The sequence below is a fragment of the Gorilla gorilla genome, chromosome 1 (genome assembly GCF_029281585.2).
Source record: "Gorilla gorilla gorilla isolate KB3781 chromosome 1, NHGRI_mGorGor1-v2.1_pri, whole genome shotgun sequence".
NCBI classification, from domain to species: Eukaryota; Metazoa; Chordata; class Mammalia; order Primates; family Hominidae; genus Gorilla; species Gorilla gorilla.
This window is the reverse complement of record NC_073224.2, coordinates 98,190,577-98,208,006: the sequence shown is the minus strand read 5'-3', so window position 1 is coordinate 98,208,006 and position 17,430 is coordinate 98,190,577. Positions and strand designations below refer to the sequence as shown.

Sequence of the window (17,430 nt, the reverse complement as noted above, 5' to 3'; positions counted from 1 at the left end):
ATTTCATCCCTATGGCAAATGGTGGTGGCACAGGGGTCATGGTTTGGGATGTAGCATAGCACACCTGGTTTCCAGGATCCATTGAAGGAAGGTACTGGCATTCTGTTCAAACTCCTGACACATCTCAAAGTTCTTGACCTGTCTTGCCTCTTCCTTTTGCAGCTCCTGCTCCCGTTCCTAAAACCCCAAATCACAGACAACTGACATTGAAGGCCTTTCTTTGCCATAAGAGAATTGGTTTGTAGGCTTAACTGCATATCTTTCCTCTCTCGAGTCTAACCTATCTTCCACAGTTATGTGCCTGTGTGCTCATATTTCATGCAGTCAACCTCTCTCACCTCTAAAATGTAAAGATAGCCTGTGTATTTCCCAAGAGTACTTGCAAGGTCCTCTAAGACCAAGTCCCATAACAAGTAAGCTAGTAATCAAAGCAAACCTCCCCTGTTTATAATTTCTTTTGGGGAAATTTAATTTAAATGAACACAAAAGCAGCCTTAAAGGGCCTGCTACCCTTAGAAACAATAGTTACTATCTAAAAATGGTGACATTGCGGTTAGTTTTCTATTACACTTTTTTATGTTTCATAGTTTCAATAATGAACATTATTAACACAGACAAAAGCTAAAAATACATACGTAGCAAGGCACTTTTGGAGGTGTGTATAAAAAAGAAAATGTCTTGAATGAGGGGGATATGTAGACAATGAATACATATAAAGCCTCATGAACTTTTCATAGCTCATCATTAGAACCATGTCTTGGGGCTTCTGTTTGCTTCTCAGAATCATTGTTCAATACTCAAAAACAGGAAACTGCCCAAATTATGGGGCATAGGGTATACCTATGATAAACATATTTTCCGGTTTTTCTTAGACAGTCATGTTTCATGACTTCTGTCCCAGTATAGTTATTAATAGTGTTCCTTCTATGTCAAAAGTCTATTTACTTGGATAATATAGTGGTTATGTTCACTGTAGTGAAAGGAAGTTTCTGCCGTGTTCCAGGTTACCTCAATGATGTCAGATAGGTGCTTCCAGGTCCTTTCCAGCACCTCCACTGTTAACCAGGTATAAGGGCTGGAAGGCACACCTAAGGCCTTAATCTGCTGGTCTAGCTCCAGCAAACATTTAAAGTCTGCTTGAGCCCCAGCCAGGGAGGCCAAGAAGTCCTCATGGTCTTTCTGCAGCTGCCGAATTTCATTCAGGGAGACACAGTGCACAGGCTCTGACAAGTTTTCTTCCATCTTTTCACACCAGTTGTTCAAAGCTGAAGCCTTATGTGCAAATTCCATGAACAGGTCCTCAGCCTGCAGAGAGAAAAAAAAGACACTACCATCTTTCCTGATAAAGCCTCTCAGCAGAAGAGAAGATTGAGGATAAAAATAATGCCTGTCTTTAAATATCTGCAGGGCCACCAATCTAAAAGGGCAGAACTAAAACCAATAGGGACTGTGTACTTTGATGGTTGAACATGTGAGTTAGCGGTACGAGCCCTGGTTCTGGCATTTTCTCATTGTGTGAAATTGTTTAAGTCTTCCATCATTTACAAATGAGGGAGGTCGAATTATTTCTAAAATTATTTCAGTTTTAAAATTCCAAAAGTAGCAAAGGTAGTTTTCAATTATATGATTTCTTATTCTAAAGTCTATCCTCCAGTTCTACCCGGCAGGTAGTAAACATGAAAAAAAAAAAAGGCATTGAATGAATGGATGAAATAATGATTGAATAAACAAACCAAGAAAATCTGTTATCTCCTTTATCTTATTATCCTACAAGCTTCTGTAGACCACACCCAGCTGACTTCTCTTTGACAAGGCTATGTCATTTTCCTACCTTCCTTTTAAACCTTGTTCAGGCCTCATTTTATGCCCGAAGCTTTTCAAACCACTGCTTAAACTTATTTTCTATCCTCTAACCTGTATCCTTAGCACAAATATATGTATCATTGTATTACTGTCTGGCATTATCCAAGTGCTCTGAATAGCTCTGAATTTTCTGTATTACTGAATGACAGAAAAAGCATGAATTTTTTCAAACAGCAAGTGATCAAAGATACTTTTATACTTAAAATACATCACAGATTTTGTGTCAGCAGATAGTACTTCTAAAGAGGTTTGTCTTGAGCAAACATAAAAATGAATTTTTCATTCCCAAATACAAGAATTAAAAAGAAGAAAACTGGCCCAAATGGAGGGAGGATTTCAAAGGTATTAAACCGTTACATCTGACCCTGTACTCATTTCAGCAATCTATATGCCAAAATAGATCAATACAGAGAAAATTAACATGACCTCTACACAGAAAGGACACAGAAACCTATAAAGTATTTAATATCTTATTCATAATGTTATAGATTGAGTGAATATTTTATAAATATCTTGTAATCAGAAAATAAACAAAACTCATAGCAGTTTGAAATTTTTTTAAAAAGAAGATTAAAAATATGAAGGAGCTTCCTATATAGAATGCACATATATGTGTAAAGTTGCCCACTTAATTGATTTAATTTTTCACCTAAGATTTATTTGATGTAGGCCCTATGTTTTTCAAAAGTGTGGAAATTAACTAAGACTCTGATCTGACTTTTACTCGTGTGTTATTTCCTAAATTCCCTAACTCCTTGACTTAATTTGTTACCAAGTACAATGATTCTTAGGGTCTAGGAGTGCTCAGTAATTCCACTGACCATTCTGATTTCCTTTTATTTATTTTTTGAGGTGGAGTCTTGCTCTGTCGCTCAGGCTGGAGTACAGTGGCCGCGATCTGGGCTCACTGCAAGCTCCATCTCCCGGGATCATGCCATTCTCCTGCCTCAGCCTCCTGAGTAGCTGGGACTACAGGTGCCCGCCACCACGCCTGGCTAATTTTTTGTATTTTTAGTAGAGACGGTGTTTCACCGTGTTAGCCAGGATGATCTTGATCTTCTGATCTAGTGATCCACCTGCCTTGCCCTCCCAAAGTGCTGGGATTATAGGCGTGAGCCACTGCACCTGGCCTCCTTCCATTATTGATATTTTTATGATCAACATCCAATGCCTTAGCAGCCAACATTTGAAGGAACATTTTGATTACATATTTATATGGAATTTTATATGGATGTAATAATGTAATAATGTTACATCATTATATTAATCCATATTAATCATACATATTTATTATGTATTATTAATGTACATATATTTATGTACATATAATGTATGTATAATTATGTATTATTAATACATACATATTACATCCATACATATTTATATGGATGTAATAATGTAATAATATGGAATTATTACGCTTTTAGATTCATTATCTTTTTTAGTAGTAATAACAGAAAGGCAGAATAGAATGGTGATGCCACTCCATTTTCTAAATGGGGATATCAAGGTTTAGAGATATTAAGTGACTTTTACAAGGTCTTCAACCTAGGAAAGCTTGATATAAGGTGAGAACATGTTTTATGACAACTTGTCCAGTGCTCCTTTTATTTGGGTTAGGAAAAGTACAGGGACAACCTTGACTTTTGCCTGACAGTTTTAATTCTATCATACACAAAGACCTCCCATCCTCTTGTTCCATCCACCTCTTCCACTATGTTTGCCTGGCTTCCATCTCAAGTTAGTTATGCAACTAATCAATCAATCTAAAAAATTTTTTTAAAGCTTCTTTTCAATCTACTTTTTGCTCAGTAAGAATGTCTTCCCAACATCTTTCAATGCAATAAAAGGTTTTTGTATTATCCAAACCGAGTTTCCAATATCTGTTTCCTAATTTCATGGCTAATACACAGGTAACAGAGAACTGATCATGCCTCATAATTTTTTTAAACCTTCTGTAGAGGCAGCTGTTTCTCCAGCAATTTCTGTCTGTGGACTGCCGAGGCTTCCAGCAACTGTTCCCAGCGCTTCAGCAGGGCGGCATAACGCTCTTCAATGGCTTTAGACTGGTTGTGTTGAGCAGCAATCAGTTTGTCCTTCAGGTCAGTGATCTCGGGAAGTCTCTCTTGCTGGAAACTCTGCAGACTGGCATCCAGAGCGTCCTGAGAAAGATCAGGAGAGAGGCCATGAACAAGAAAACGGTGCAAGGGTCATTCACATCTGGGTTCCACCAGATTTTAGTCATAGATAAGGCTAGGCAAGAATTAAGATGATGATTAAGAAAAAGGAAATATAACTTAGAGATGTAAGCAAACATTTTGGGCTGAAAGCTCCAGTTTATGTATATTTTACAATTAGATTTTATGTTAGGTATAAAATTAATTGATATGGTTTGGTTTGACTGTGTCCCCACCCAAATCTCAAGTTGAATTGTAGTTCCCATAGTCCCCATGTGTCGTGGGAGGGAGCCAGTGGGAGGTAACTGAATCATGCGGGCAGTTACTCTCATGCTGTTCTTGTGATAGTGAGTGAGTTCTCACAAGATCTGATGGTTTTATAAGGGGCTTTTCCCCCTTTTGTGCAGCACTTCTTTCTGCTGCCTTATGAAGAAGGATGTGTTTGTTTCCCCTTCCGCCATGATTATAAGTTTCCTTAGGCCTCCCCAGCCATGTTAAATATGTCAATTAAACCTCTGTTCTTTATAAATTACCCAGTCTTGGGTATGTCTTTATTAGCAGTGTGAGAACAGACTAATACAGTGCATTGGTACAGCAGAGACTGGAGTGCTACTATAAAGACACCTGAAAATGTGGAAGTGACTTTGGAACTGGGTAACAGGTAGGGGTTCCTGGGCTGGGCCCAGGGCTCCCTGATTTGTGTAGCCTAGTGACTCGGTGCTCTGCATTCAGCTGTTCTAGCTGTAGCCGAAAGGGGCCAAGGTGCAACTCAGATCATGGCTTCAGAGGGTGCAAGCCCCAAGACTTGGCAGCTTCCATGTGGCATTGAGCCTCCATGTACACAGAAGTCAAGAATTGAGGTTTGGGAGCTTTGTAGATTTCAGAGGATGTATGGAAACACCTACATGTCCAGGTAGAAGTCTACTGCAGGGGCAAAGTCCTCATGGAGAACCTCTGCTAGGGCAGCACAGAAGGGAAATGTGGGATTGGAACACCCGCCCCTGACAGAGTCCTCACTGGGGTACTGCCTAGTGTCCTCCAGACTCCAGAATGGTAGATCCACCAACAGCTTGCAACATGGATCTGGAAAAGCTGCAGACAATCAATGCCAGCCCATGAACGCACCTAGGAGGGAGGCTGTACCCTGCAAAGTCACAGGGGTGGAGCTGCCCAAGGCCATGGGAGCCCACCCCTCGCATCAGTGTGCCCTGGATGTGGGACATGGAGTCAAAAGAGATCATTTTGGAACTTTAAGGTTTAATGACTGTCCTATTGGATTTCAGACTTGTATGAGGCCTGTAGCCCTTTGTTTTGGCCAATTTATCCCATTTGGAATTAGTATATTTACCCAAAGCCTGTACTCTCATTGTATTTAGGAAGTAACTAACTTGTTTTTGATTTTACAGACAATCTCATGGAGCTAAAGAGACATAACTTGGCATAATGGGTAACTGTCAGCCAGGATTTGAGGGGCTATAATAAGGAAACTGCAGAAAAGTAGTCAATATTGTATTTTCCCCTCAAAGCATTTTAGATGCCAAAACTGTATAGTGCACAAGTCTAGAAGCCAAGCAGAAATGGTAGCTAAAAATGTAAAATCCTAACTAGAATTTTCAGTAGTGACACAGTGCTGACTTCAGGACCCATCAGGTAGGAGCAGCCCTGGTTAAAGGGCTTCCACTGAAATGCCTGAAAGGCCACAGAGGCAAAGTAAAAAAGGTGAGTCTTCAAAGAAATTGAAATTTTGTCCTGGATCATTTCAATCCCTGACCAAAAAGTAGGGGTTGGATGGCAGAGGGTGTTGTTATAGCTTTAAACCAAAGTTCATGAGTTAATTATAATACTTTAAATATAAACAGACTCACTTTTTCCATAAAATTATCAAATTAGGTAAAGTAATATCCAACTATACAATATTTACAAAAGGCACATACAAAATATGGAGATAAAAATGTTTCAAAAAACCCTAAAAAGTGGAAATAGATATTTCTGCAGACACTAAAAAAATGTTGGTGCAGTATACTGGTATCTGAAAAAGTACACTTTAAATCAAGAAATGTAGTTCGAGATAAAGAGGAACATTTTATAATTAAAAGTATCAGTCTGTCAAGATGATTTCACAATTCGAAATGTCAACACAACTTTTAGCCTATCCTCAAAATTTATAAAAATAATGAAGTATTTAAACAACATGATTAAAAATGAAAATCTGGTTGGTAATATAAACCACTGCAAAATACACATTCTTTTCAAATGTACATACAATATACAATAAAATAGACTGTTGCTGGATATAAATCAAGTTTCTGAAAAATATAGAATATATTTTTAAAATACAGTGGAATTAAACTAGATATAAATGTCAAAAAGATAATGAGAAAAGTCCCAAATATTTGAAATTAAATAATACACTATCAAATAATAAAAAGATAATAGAATAAACCAAATAAGAAATTTCAAAAAAGATTAACTGAATGATAAAAGAAATGACAAAATTTGCAAAATGCAGCTAAAGCTTTGTTTGGGAAAAATTATATATTTAAAATCGATATGTTAGAAAAGATGAAAGGCTAAAATTTTGATAATCTAATTGTACATCTCAAGAAATTAAAAGAAAACATTAAAGTAATTCCAAATAAAGTAAAAAAAGATAATAATATAAAAAGCTTTTAATGGAATAGAATACACAAAAAAAAACCCAGAGAAAAATTAAAAAGCTGAATGTTGGTTGTCTAAAAAAAAATTGATGAAAACCCAGTAGCAAGATTCATGAGAGAGAGGGAAAAAATAATAATTAGGAAATTATTAATATTAAGAAGGGAAAATCTTACCGAGGCTACAGACAATAAAATCCCAAAATTCAGAAATAAATAATCATGGAGGATGAGCTTCCGTGTGAATCAGGTCTTGGGCTTACCTAACATCTATCAATCTCACCTGTTTTGCCAGGAGAGTGAGGAAGTCACCAAGGTCTGCACCATTGCCATTGGTCTTTAGGCTTGTTTCCTTATCAGCTAAAAGGCAAAAATAATTAAGAAGAGAAAGACATTTGGTCTTGTTTGAGTCCTGGGAAGCAGAAAAGGAATATTTACAACACACAACAAGAAAGCTTCTTGACTCTCAAAGTTGATGATTAATTGGAATACGTGAGCAGTGGGACCAATGGATCGTTTTTCTACCTAGGCAGGATAAAACTTAATGAAACAGAGCTAGGGTCATGAGAGCTTTTGAGTACTTCATAGAAAAAAATAGGGAAATTGTAGATTAGATATGAATTGTAAGTAAATCTAACAAACATTTTAGATTGTTTCTTAGAACATTTTGCTATGGCTTTCCCTTTCTGAATGTCACACACAAAATCTCCAATTCCCCAAAAATGTGTTTTCTGGAGTTACGGTACATAATTACTGCATCATCATATCTATCTCTTTCTCACTTTGTGTGTGTGTGTTTATGTGTGTGTGTATGTGTGTGCAAATATGAGTGTAATTCTGTCCAGAAAGGATAGGAATGGGTAGTGATGGAAACACCTCCTTTCATACAGTAAAAGTCCCAGAGACCATTCTACACATGGATGGGATTTATTAGGATTTCTCAAACCCAAGGGACCCTGAACCTGACACATCATACCTATCCAAGCCTCTACCACATCAGCCTTCCAGTTGAATTCCTGAAAGACATAATCGTCTTCCAATTGCAACTTCCAAGCAGCTATTGCCTTGGCCAGAGAAGGGGTCTTTTCATTCAGAGCCTCTATCTTGGAAGAAATCTCTTTGTTCTGACTTTCCTCCTGCAACACCTGTGAGAAGGGGAGAGACAAATATATTTATAAATGTGCAGGGCTGGAAATGCGAATCCATTAGTACCAATAGAAAGCACTCATCTCTCCCATTTCAAATATATAACCAAGTGTGACCGTCTTAGTTTGTGTAAGTTTCTAGGAGGTAGGGAGTCATCTCTGTTTAATGGTCTTTATATAGCAGTTAGATCAATGAGGATTTATTAAAAACTACATTTAAAAAAAGAAATGATTCTCAAATTTAAAAGAGCTTTCAGTGTTGTTTTCCTCTTAGAGGCTTAGAAAGCAATTTCTTCAAATTCTTATAATATTCTATGGCCAAAGCTAGTGATAAGACTTTTATAAACACCATGTTCTGTATAGGACAACAAGATGTCAACAAAGGATTTAAGGAAAACTGAAATGTGTATGTATAAGAACTTGAAAAAAGAATTACAGCAATTGAGTAGATAATTATTTGCTAACCGCAACAACAACAAAAGGCAGTTTAGAAGAGATTGTTAAAGTTCTACATACGATCTCAGCATTTCTACATTTGGGCCAGTCCCTTTTGGAGAATGGAAGTTTGAGCTGGAATTCCTGAACTAGCTCACCTTATTTAGGATGTCTTCTCCTTGTGCACACACATTTTGTACTCGGGTCTCATGGACAGCAAAGTCATTTTCCAAAGCTTCATGCTTCATTAGCAAGCTCTGCATAAATGAGTCAGTGAGAATCAAGATATCCAAAGCTGGAAAATCTATATTCACTCATATTCAGACTCACTGGTATATTATTCCCGAGGGTTGACTCAATGAAATTGGCAGACTAGGTGAATGCCCAGTTTTTCTGGAACAACTATACTCAATTGCTTTCTCAAATTCTCACTTGTCACTGAGTGCAACTTACTGGAAAAAAGAGTCAAAGATATACAAGTGACACTCTTTCTAATTTATTATGTGACTAATCTTATTTTGATTTTGGAATGAGGGTTTTGACTGGGGTCGTATATAAAGATTCCTCCATATTGAGATTTATCTAATTCACTGAAACAATGTGTCTAGCAGAAAAAAATTTAGTATCAAGAACATCCTAAACTAAGTCCTGATCCTAAAGAGAAGTTAAGGGGAACATGGAGCTGCCATTGACGATTACTCCAATAGTTCTCTGACTGCTTTCTGGAAACATGATGTCTGTGTAGCTGGCAGAATGAAAAGAGAAGTGAGGCTGAAGCATGAAGAGTGGTACTTTGTCTTCTGTTGTACCTTCCAGAGAAATATCTATAGAAGCCCATAATCACCACCACCACGACCACCCACCACTGCCACTGCTCCCACTACTGCCTTCACCTCCCTCTTGTCATAAAAGCACTCTGTCAATTTTTTTCCTATACAACATAGTAACTCAGGTTAAAGGAAGAAACAGGATTTCTACGACTATTACACTTTTGCAAAATCCCTATTGAAAATAAAAGAACTTTCAGTTCATGGTGTTGAGGCACTAAAATAAGATGGTTACTCATTGTAAAACAAGATGGACTACATTATATATTATGACTGTATTACATTTTATTTTTTGAAGAAATGGTAAATGAATATTGGAAAGGTGATTGACTTTGTATGACTGAAAGCCTGAATGAATCATATTTTTATATATGTATACTGCATGAAATAAAGTATCTTTAACATCTTCACCTTCACCTTCTATTTTCAAATAATAAATTCAAAAATAAAACAGGAAACATTAGAACTGTTGTCAAAGAAATAAAAGAGATCACAAGAAAAGATTACAAATAATTATATGCCAATAAACCAGAATATCTAGAGAAAATAGATAAATTCCTAGAAACAGACAACTTACAAAGACCAAATCATGAAGAAAGTCCAAACAGACCTATAACTACTGTGGAGACTGAATCAGAAATAAACCTCTCAACAAAGAAAATCCCAAGACCAGATGGCTTCACTGATGAATTAAATCAAACATTTAAATAATTAATACCAATTATTCTCAAACTGTTTCAAAAAATTTAAGAGGAGGGAACATTTCTAAACACCTTTGCAAAGTCAGCATTACCCTGATACCAAAGGCAGGCGATAATTCTCTCAATAGATAGATAGATAGATAGACAGACAGACAGACAGACAGACAGACAGACAGACAGACAGATAGATAGATAGATAGATAGATAGATAGGTCTATCTATCAAGAGAGACAAAATATATATCTCTCTCTCTCTCTATCTATCTATCTGAATATAGAGGGCCTAATATCCCTAATATCCTTATTGAATATAGATGCAAAACTCCTCAACAAAATACTAGAATATTGAATCCAGCAGCACATTAAAATGATTATATACCACAAACAAGCAGAATTTATCCCTGGGATGCAAGGATGGTTCAACATATGCAGATCAATAAATGTGATACGACACATTGACACAAAAAAAGATAGAACTAAATCATCATCTCAATAGATTCTGAAAAAAAATGGACAGAATTCAGCACTCTTTCATGATAAAAACCATCAACAAACTAAGAACAGAACGATATTACTTCAACGTGATAAAGTACATGTATAAAAAGCCCACAGCTAACATCATATTTAACGGTGAAACTAAAAGCTTTTCCTTTAAGTTTATGAACAAGGCAAAGATAATCGCTCTCACTATTTCTATTTAAGATAGTACCGGAAGTCCTAGTAAAAGGCATCTAAATAAGAAAGGAAGAAGTAAAATTTTCTTTGTTTGCAAGTGACATAATCTTAAATACAGAGAACTCTGAACACTCCATAAAAAACTGTTAGAACTAGTAAACCAATCAGCAAAGTTACAGAATAAAACTCAAAACATAAAAGTCGGTTTGGAAATTGTAAACAATAAGCTATCTGAAAAAGAAATTAAGAAAATAATTCCTTTTACAATCACATCAAAAATAATAAAATATATAAAAATAAATGTAACCAAGGAGGTGAAAAGCTCATACACTGAAAACTACAAAACATTGATAAAAGAAATTAAAGAAGCCACAAACAAATGGAAAAATATTCTGTATTCATGGATTAGAAGATTTAATTTTGTTAAAATGTGAATACTACCCAAAGTGATGTACAAAGTCAATGAAATCCCTATTAAAATCCCAATGACATTTTTTACAGAAATAGAAAAATCAATTCTAAAATTTATGTGGAATCAGAAAAGACCACAAATAGTCAAATCGATCTTGACAAAGAAGAACAAAGCTGAAGGAATCACACTTCCTGATTTTAAAATACATTAAAAAGCTACAATAATTAAGAGTATGGTACTGGCACAAAAGCAGACATAGATGAATGAAACAGAGTAGAGAGTCCAGAAATAAACCCATGTATATGTAGTTAACTGGTCTTTGACAAGGGTGTCAAAAATATACAATGGAGAATAAACAGCTTCTTTAACAAATAGTGCTGGGAAAACTGCTTTTCACTTGCAGAATAATGAAATAAGACCCTTATGCCATACCCAAGAATCAACTCAAAGTTGTTTAAAGACTTAAATGTAAGTCTTGAAACTATAGAACTCCTGAAAGAAAACGTAGGGTAAAATCTTCATGATACTGGTCTTGGCAATGATTACATAAATATGACACTAAAAGCACAGGCAACAAAAAGAAAAAATAAACAAATGGGAGTATATAAAGCTAAAACTTCTGCACAGCAAAGGAAACAATCAACAGAGTGAAAAGGCAGCCCACTGAATGAGAGTTAATACTTATAAATGATTTCCCTAATAAGGGGTTAATCTCTAAAATACATAAGGAACTAATATAGCTCAATACTCAAAAGTAAATAAAAAATAAAAGTAAAAAACCCTAATAACTTGATTTAAAAATGGGCTAAAAACAAACATGAAAAAATGTTCAATATCACTAATTATCAGAGACATGCAAATTAAAACCACAATGAGGTATCACCTTACTCCTGAAAGAATGGCCATATTAAAAAGTCAAAAAATAATAGATATCGGTGTGGATGTGGTAAACGGGACACTCTTACACTGCTGGTGAAAATGTAAACTAGTACAACCACTATAAAAAACAGTATGGAGATTCCTTAAAGAACTACCATTCAGTTCAGCAATCCCACTACTGGGTATCTATCCAAAGGAAAAGAAGTCATTTATGAAAAAGACACACGCATACTTGTGTTTATAGCAGTACAATTTGCAATTGCAAAAATAACCAACCAACTTATTGCCCAATTAATGAGTACATAAAGAAAATGTGGTATATGTACATCATGGAATAGTACTCAGCCATGAAACAAAACAAAATAATGGCGTTTGCAGCGACCTGGATGGAGTTGGGGGGGCACTCTAAGTGAAGTAACTCAGGAATGGAAAACCAAATGTCTTACGTTCTCACTTATAAATAGGAGCTAAGCTATGAGGATGAAAAGGCATTAAAATGATACAATGGACTTAGAGGACTTGAGGGAAATGGTGGGAAAGGGGTCAGGGATGAAAGACTACATATTGGATATAGTGCACACTCCTCGGGTGATAGGTGTCCCAGAAATTTAGATATCACCACTAAAGAACTTATCAATATAACCAAAACCACCTGTACCTAAAAAAGTATTGAAATAAATAAATTTAAAAATAATAAAAATGAGCTAAGAAGTTGAATAGAAATTTCCCTAAAAAGGCATGTAAATGCCCCTCAGGTATATGAAAAGATGCTTCACATTATTAACCATTAGGAAAATGCAAATTAAACCATAATGAGATATCACTTCACACCTGTCAGGATGGCTATTAACAAAACATAAAAGGCCAGTGTTAGTGAAGATATGCAGAAATTGAAGCCCTTCCACATTATTAGTGGGAATGCAAAATGGCACAGCTGTTATGGAAAACAACATGAATATTCTTCAAAACATTTAAAATAAAACTACCTATCGTCCAGCAATTCTATTTCTGGGTATTTATCCAAAAGGATAAGGAAATAATGATTTCAATAAGATATTAGCATCCATATGTTCATTGCAGCATTATTAACAATAGCCAAGATATGGACACAACCTAAATGTCCATCAACAGATGAATGAATGAAAAAAATGTGGTATATTCATTCAATAAAATACCATTTATTCTTAAAAAATAAGAAAGTTATGCAACATTTGACAACATAGGTGAACCTTGAGGACATTACGCTAAGCAAAATAAGCCAGTTATAGAAAGATACATGCTACATGATTCCACCTATATGAGGTAGACAAATTTATAAAATCAGAGAGTGGAATGCTAATTACCAGAGGCTGAGAAAAAAATTGAAGTTTTACTAATCATAAGGCATAAATTACAGTCAAGCAAGATGAAAACACTCAAGAGCATTTCTATACAGCCTACAACATTGTACCTATAGTCAACAATAATATGTTATACATGTATAAATGCATTAAGAGAGTAGATCTCATGTTCAGTGTTTTTGTCACAATAAAACAAATCAAAATGAACAAACTAACAATTCAATTAGAAAATAGACAGAGACATTTCACTGAGGAAAAATACAGATGTTAAATAAACACATGACAAAAAATGTAAAACATCATTACCCATTAAGGAAATGCACATATGAACTACAATGAGGTATCATTATATATCTATGTGAATGGCTAAAATAAAAGTAGTGACAACACAGGATGCTAGCAGGGATATAGGGAAACTGCATCATTTATGCATTGTTGTTAAGAGTGCAAAATGTTATAGCCATACAAACAGGAAAGCAATTTGGCTTTTTTTTTTTTTTTTGGTCCAAAACTAAATAGGCAGTTACTATATGCTTCAGTGATTGGGGTCATGTACATTTATCCCAGAGAAATAGACTTATGTTTGCATTAAAATCTGTGCATGAATATTTATAGTGGCTTTTCTCATAGTCATCAAAAAGTGGAAACAGCCCAGACGCCCCTCAACAGGTGAGTGGTTCGACTGTGATATACTTATACCACGACACTGCTCAGAAATAAGAAGGAATGAACTACTGTTACACACAATAACCAGAATTAATTACCAGAGTATGGTGCTGAGTGAAAAGGTCAATCTTCAAAAGTTACATACTATATGATTTCATTTGTATAGCAGCGTGGAAATGACAAACTTATAGAAATGTAGAACAGATTAGTGGTTGCCACAGTTTGAAGAGGCAGGAAGAGGAGGTGGCTATAAAAAAGCAACATCAGTGATCCTTGTGATGATGGTAGCCTTCTGAATCTTAACTGAATCTTGACAATGTCAGTATCCCATTTATGATATACTGCTTTTCTGGATGTTTCCATTAGAGAAAACTTGGTAAAGGACATGAGATCTGTCTGTATTATTTCTTATAACTGCATGTGAATCTATAATTCTCAAAATAAAAAGTTCTGTTTTAATGCCTGTAATCCCAGCACTTTGGGAGGCTGAGGTTGATGGATCACTAGGTCAGGAGATCGAAACCATCCTGGCTAACATGGTGAAACCCCTTGTCTACTAAAAATACAAAAAAATTAGCCTGGCGTGGTGGCAGGCGCCTGTAGTCCTAGCTACTTGGGAGGCTGAGGCAGGAGAATGGCATGAACCCGGGAGGCAGAGCTTGCAGTGAGCCAAGATGACGCCACTGCACTCCAGGCTGGGAGACAGAGTGAGACTCTGTCTCGAAAAAAAAAAAAAAGAAAAGAAAAAAGAAAAAGTTCTGTTTTAAAGAAAGGGAAGCCTTTGAGAGCATTTGATAGGAAGCCTTAAAATGCTTGAACATGTGCAGTGGGGTGCACATGCATGATCCAAAAGACTTACAAATAACATGAGCTGATAATTTGAATTATATGCTATATAGGTTTAAGTTATCTTTTGCAAGTCTAAGCCTTTCCTTATATCATCATATTAAAGTGAATTAATTTCTACAAAGAGTTCTTGGTAAATTCCCAATTTTTAGGGTTACTAGGCACAGTTTCCAAACTCCTAATACATTATTGTTTTGTAATCACTCTCAAAAGCTGTGAAAATTTACATTAACTCAAGATCACACTGATTACTTGTTCATTTCTTTATAGAGAAACCCAATCCTGCATTTAAAAGGATGTCTATAAATTGTGGAACTATTTTGTCCAGTAAGCCCTTCTTCCTAAAATTATATTTTGTTAAAACTGCAGCCAATGTCCAGACATAAGAAGATTTTTTGCCAAATCAAGGTAACATGAAAATTTAAGGGAATCTTTTCAAAATCTATAATCTACAAGGAATCTAACTTGTAAGGAAAGGTCTTTAACCATTATTTCTTTGACTCACAGACAGATCACAGATTATGGAATTAAGATTTGAGTCCTGCCTTCATGCCTGATTGGTTCCATAATCTTGGGCAAGTCACTTACATGCTTGGACTTTAATTTTCCGTATTTAAAACTGTCAGGATTATTCGTATTTCCTTCATCTTCTTTCACCAGAAAAATGTCCTAATATTACAGGTAAAAACACTGACTACCCAAGAAAATAAACAAGTTGAAGAGAAGAAAATTGATTCATTCTTCCTGTTCCTCACCTGAGTAGCAGCCAATGTATCTCCAGAATCTCCTCGGGCGGCCAAAGCATTCTTTTCATTGATCCAAGCTTCCTCTTCCTCAGCATTCTGCATGAATTGCAAGTATTCTAGGGATTCTTCCAACTTAAGTCCTCTATAACAACGTGGTAAGCCCCAGTGAGGATAAGAACAAACTGGTAAGCAGTGGAGTACAGTGGGGTGGCACAATCTCATTCAGGCAGACCAGCTTATTCTCACAAGGCAGCCACAGTTGAAGTGGGCCTCAACACAATACAATACGTGCCTACTGCTCAGTGGTGAAGATCTGCTGTGAAATGGAGGAGACGCCTGCTCTAGAAGTTCATTTTGTGGCACCATCTACTGTCTTAAGAAACTTTGTTGGAGGGAGGAAGCCCACCCTAACCAAAAAAAGGGAAATGATGACTTCAGTGTTGGAGAATATCAGCAGTGACACAATGTCTCTTTCTACTGTGAGCACTGCCTTCTTTCGTATATGATGAAGACACCACAAAGTGCCAGAATCTCCCTTTTAGCCCCCCAGGAAAAATGGAACTACAGACAGAAATTGTTATATTTGGCTATACGTGTGGTATGGTTTGGCTCCGTTTCCCCACCCAAATCTCATCTTGAACTGTAATCCCTATGTATCAGGGGAGGGGCCTGGTGGGAGGTGATTGGATCATGGGGGCAGATTTCCTCCTTGCTGTTTTCATGATAGTGAGTGAGTTCTTTCAAGATCTGATGGTTTAAAAGTGTTTAGCACTCTCCCCGCCCCTGCCCGCTCCCTGCCTTGCTAAGATTTGCTTCTTTCTTTGCATTCTGCCATGACTGTAAGTTTCCTGAGGCCTCCCAATTATGCTTCCTGTACAGCCTATGAAACTTTGAGTGAATTAAACTTCTTTTCTTCATAAATACCCAGTCTCAGGTAGTTCTTTATATCAATGTGAGAACGGACTGATACATTGTGTATGTGGTTCAAATTGGCTATATTGCTATAGGGAAAAATAATTATTTGTCCTTACATTACTAAGGGCTGCATATAATACGAAAACTGGGAGATAAAGCAAAACAGATGTGTGGCTAATAACCTGATAGGAAGGATAACACATGCAGGAAAACAATAATAAAAGACAGCTGCATGTAAATGCAGAAGGAGAGGTAGATTTAGAACAGAGGCAGTGATCACCGTGTCTGGGGTATATGGAGGAAAGCTTTGTGGTAAACTTGTCATTTGAGAAGGGACTTAAGGAGATAGATAGGTAGTTGGGGATAGTAGACAATGCTGAGCAGGCACTTAAGTATCCTCCCAACACCCGCCCAATATCCAAAATCCAGGAAGGAAACTGAGCCTTCTGTACCCCACTCACCGGGCCTTGGCCAACTCTTTGAGCTTCTCCCAGTGTTCAACAAACTGAGCCAGCCGTAACTGGATCTCCTCTTGCCCCACAGCAGCCTTGTCTTTCAGCTTCTCTGCCATATCCAGCACATTCTGAAGGACAACCCCCGCATGTTCCATTACCCCACAATCTCTCCCCATTTAGCCATAGTCCCTGAGCAAAGTATCTAGCCCATCCTACCCTCCAGATTATTTATAAACTCCACGAGACTTTGTGAGGATCCTGAAAGTCCAGGGAGAATGATGAAAGCTGCAAGAAGATTTTCTATGCTAAACTTTCCCAAGTATTTTGCAAATATATCAGTACTTGCACTAGTCTACTCTCCCTAATCTGCTTTCTCGTCTATTCATGGTCACAGAGTGACCCTGCTGCCAAGTCAGACCCAGAGTTGCCTTCTTCCCAGATGACTCAAGTACAGTTTTCCCAGATGTCCCAACCTGCATCCCAATTGTCAATCATTCCCCAGGAGTGTTAAGAGTGCTCCTTCCAGGGAAGAGCATGGGTTCTTGTTCAGAACTCTTCTACTTATAGGAGACTAAATGTGGAAGAGAAAAGAATATTTGTAAACTCTTTGACTAACTCTCTCTGACCTTGACATCCTATTTTCACATTTTGTAGCACCCTCTTATTTATCTGTAACACAAGGGGTTGCTATAGGA

General features: G+C 36.7%; 1 protein-coding gene across 1 annotated transcript in view; it reads right to left on the bottom strand.

Moving 5' to 3' along the window:
• Positions 1-17,430, bottom strand: part of SPTA1 (spectrin alpha, erythrocytic 1) — an 81,517-nt gene that overhangs the window by 8,396 nt on the left and 55,691 nt on the right. The window contains 8 exon segments of the mRNA XM_004027048.5: positions 65-177; positions 1,009-1,305; positions 3,816-4,025; positions 6,978-7,054; positions 7,671-7,839; positions 8,433-8,531; positions 15,375-15,507; positions 16,742-16,863. Coding sequence (XP_004027097.5) covers positions 65-177; positions 1,009-1,305; positions 3,816-4,025; positions 6,978-7,054; positions 7,671-7,839; positions 8,433-8,531; positions 15,375-15,507; positions 16,742-16,863 — 1,220 coding nt within the window.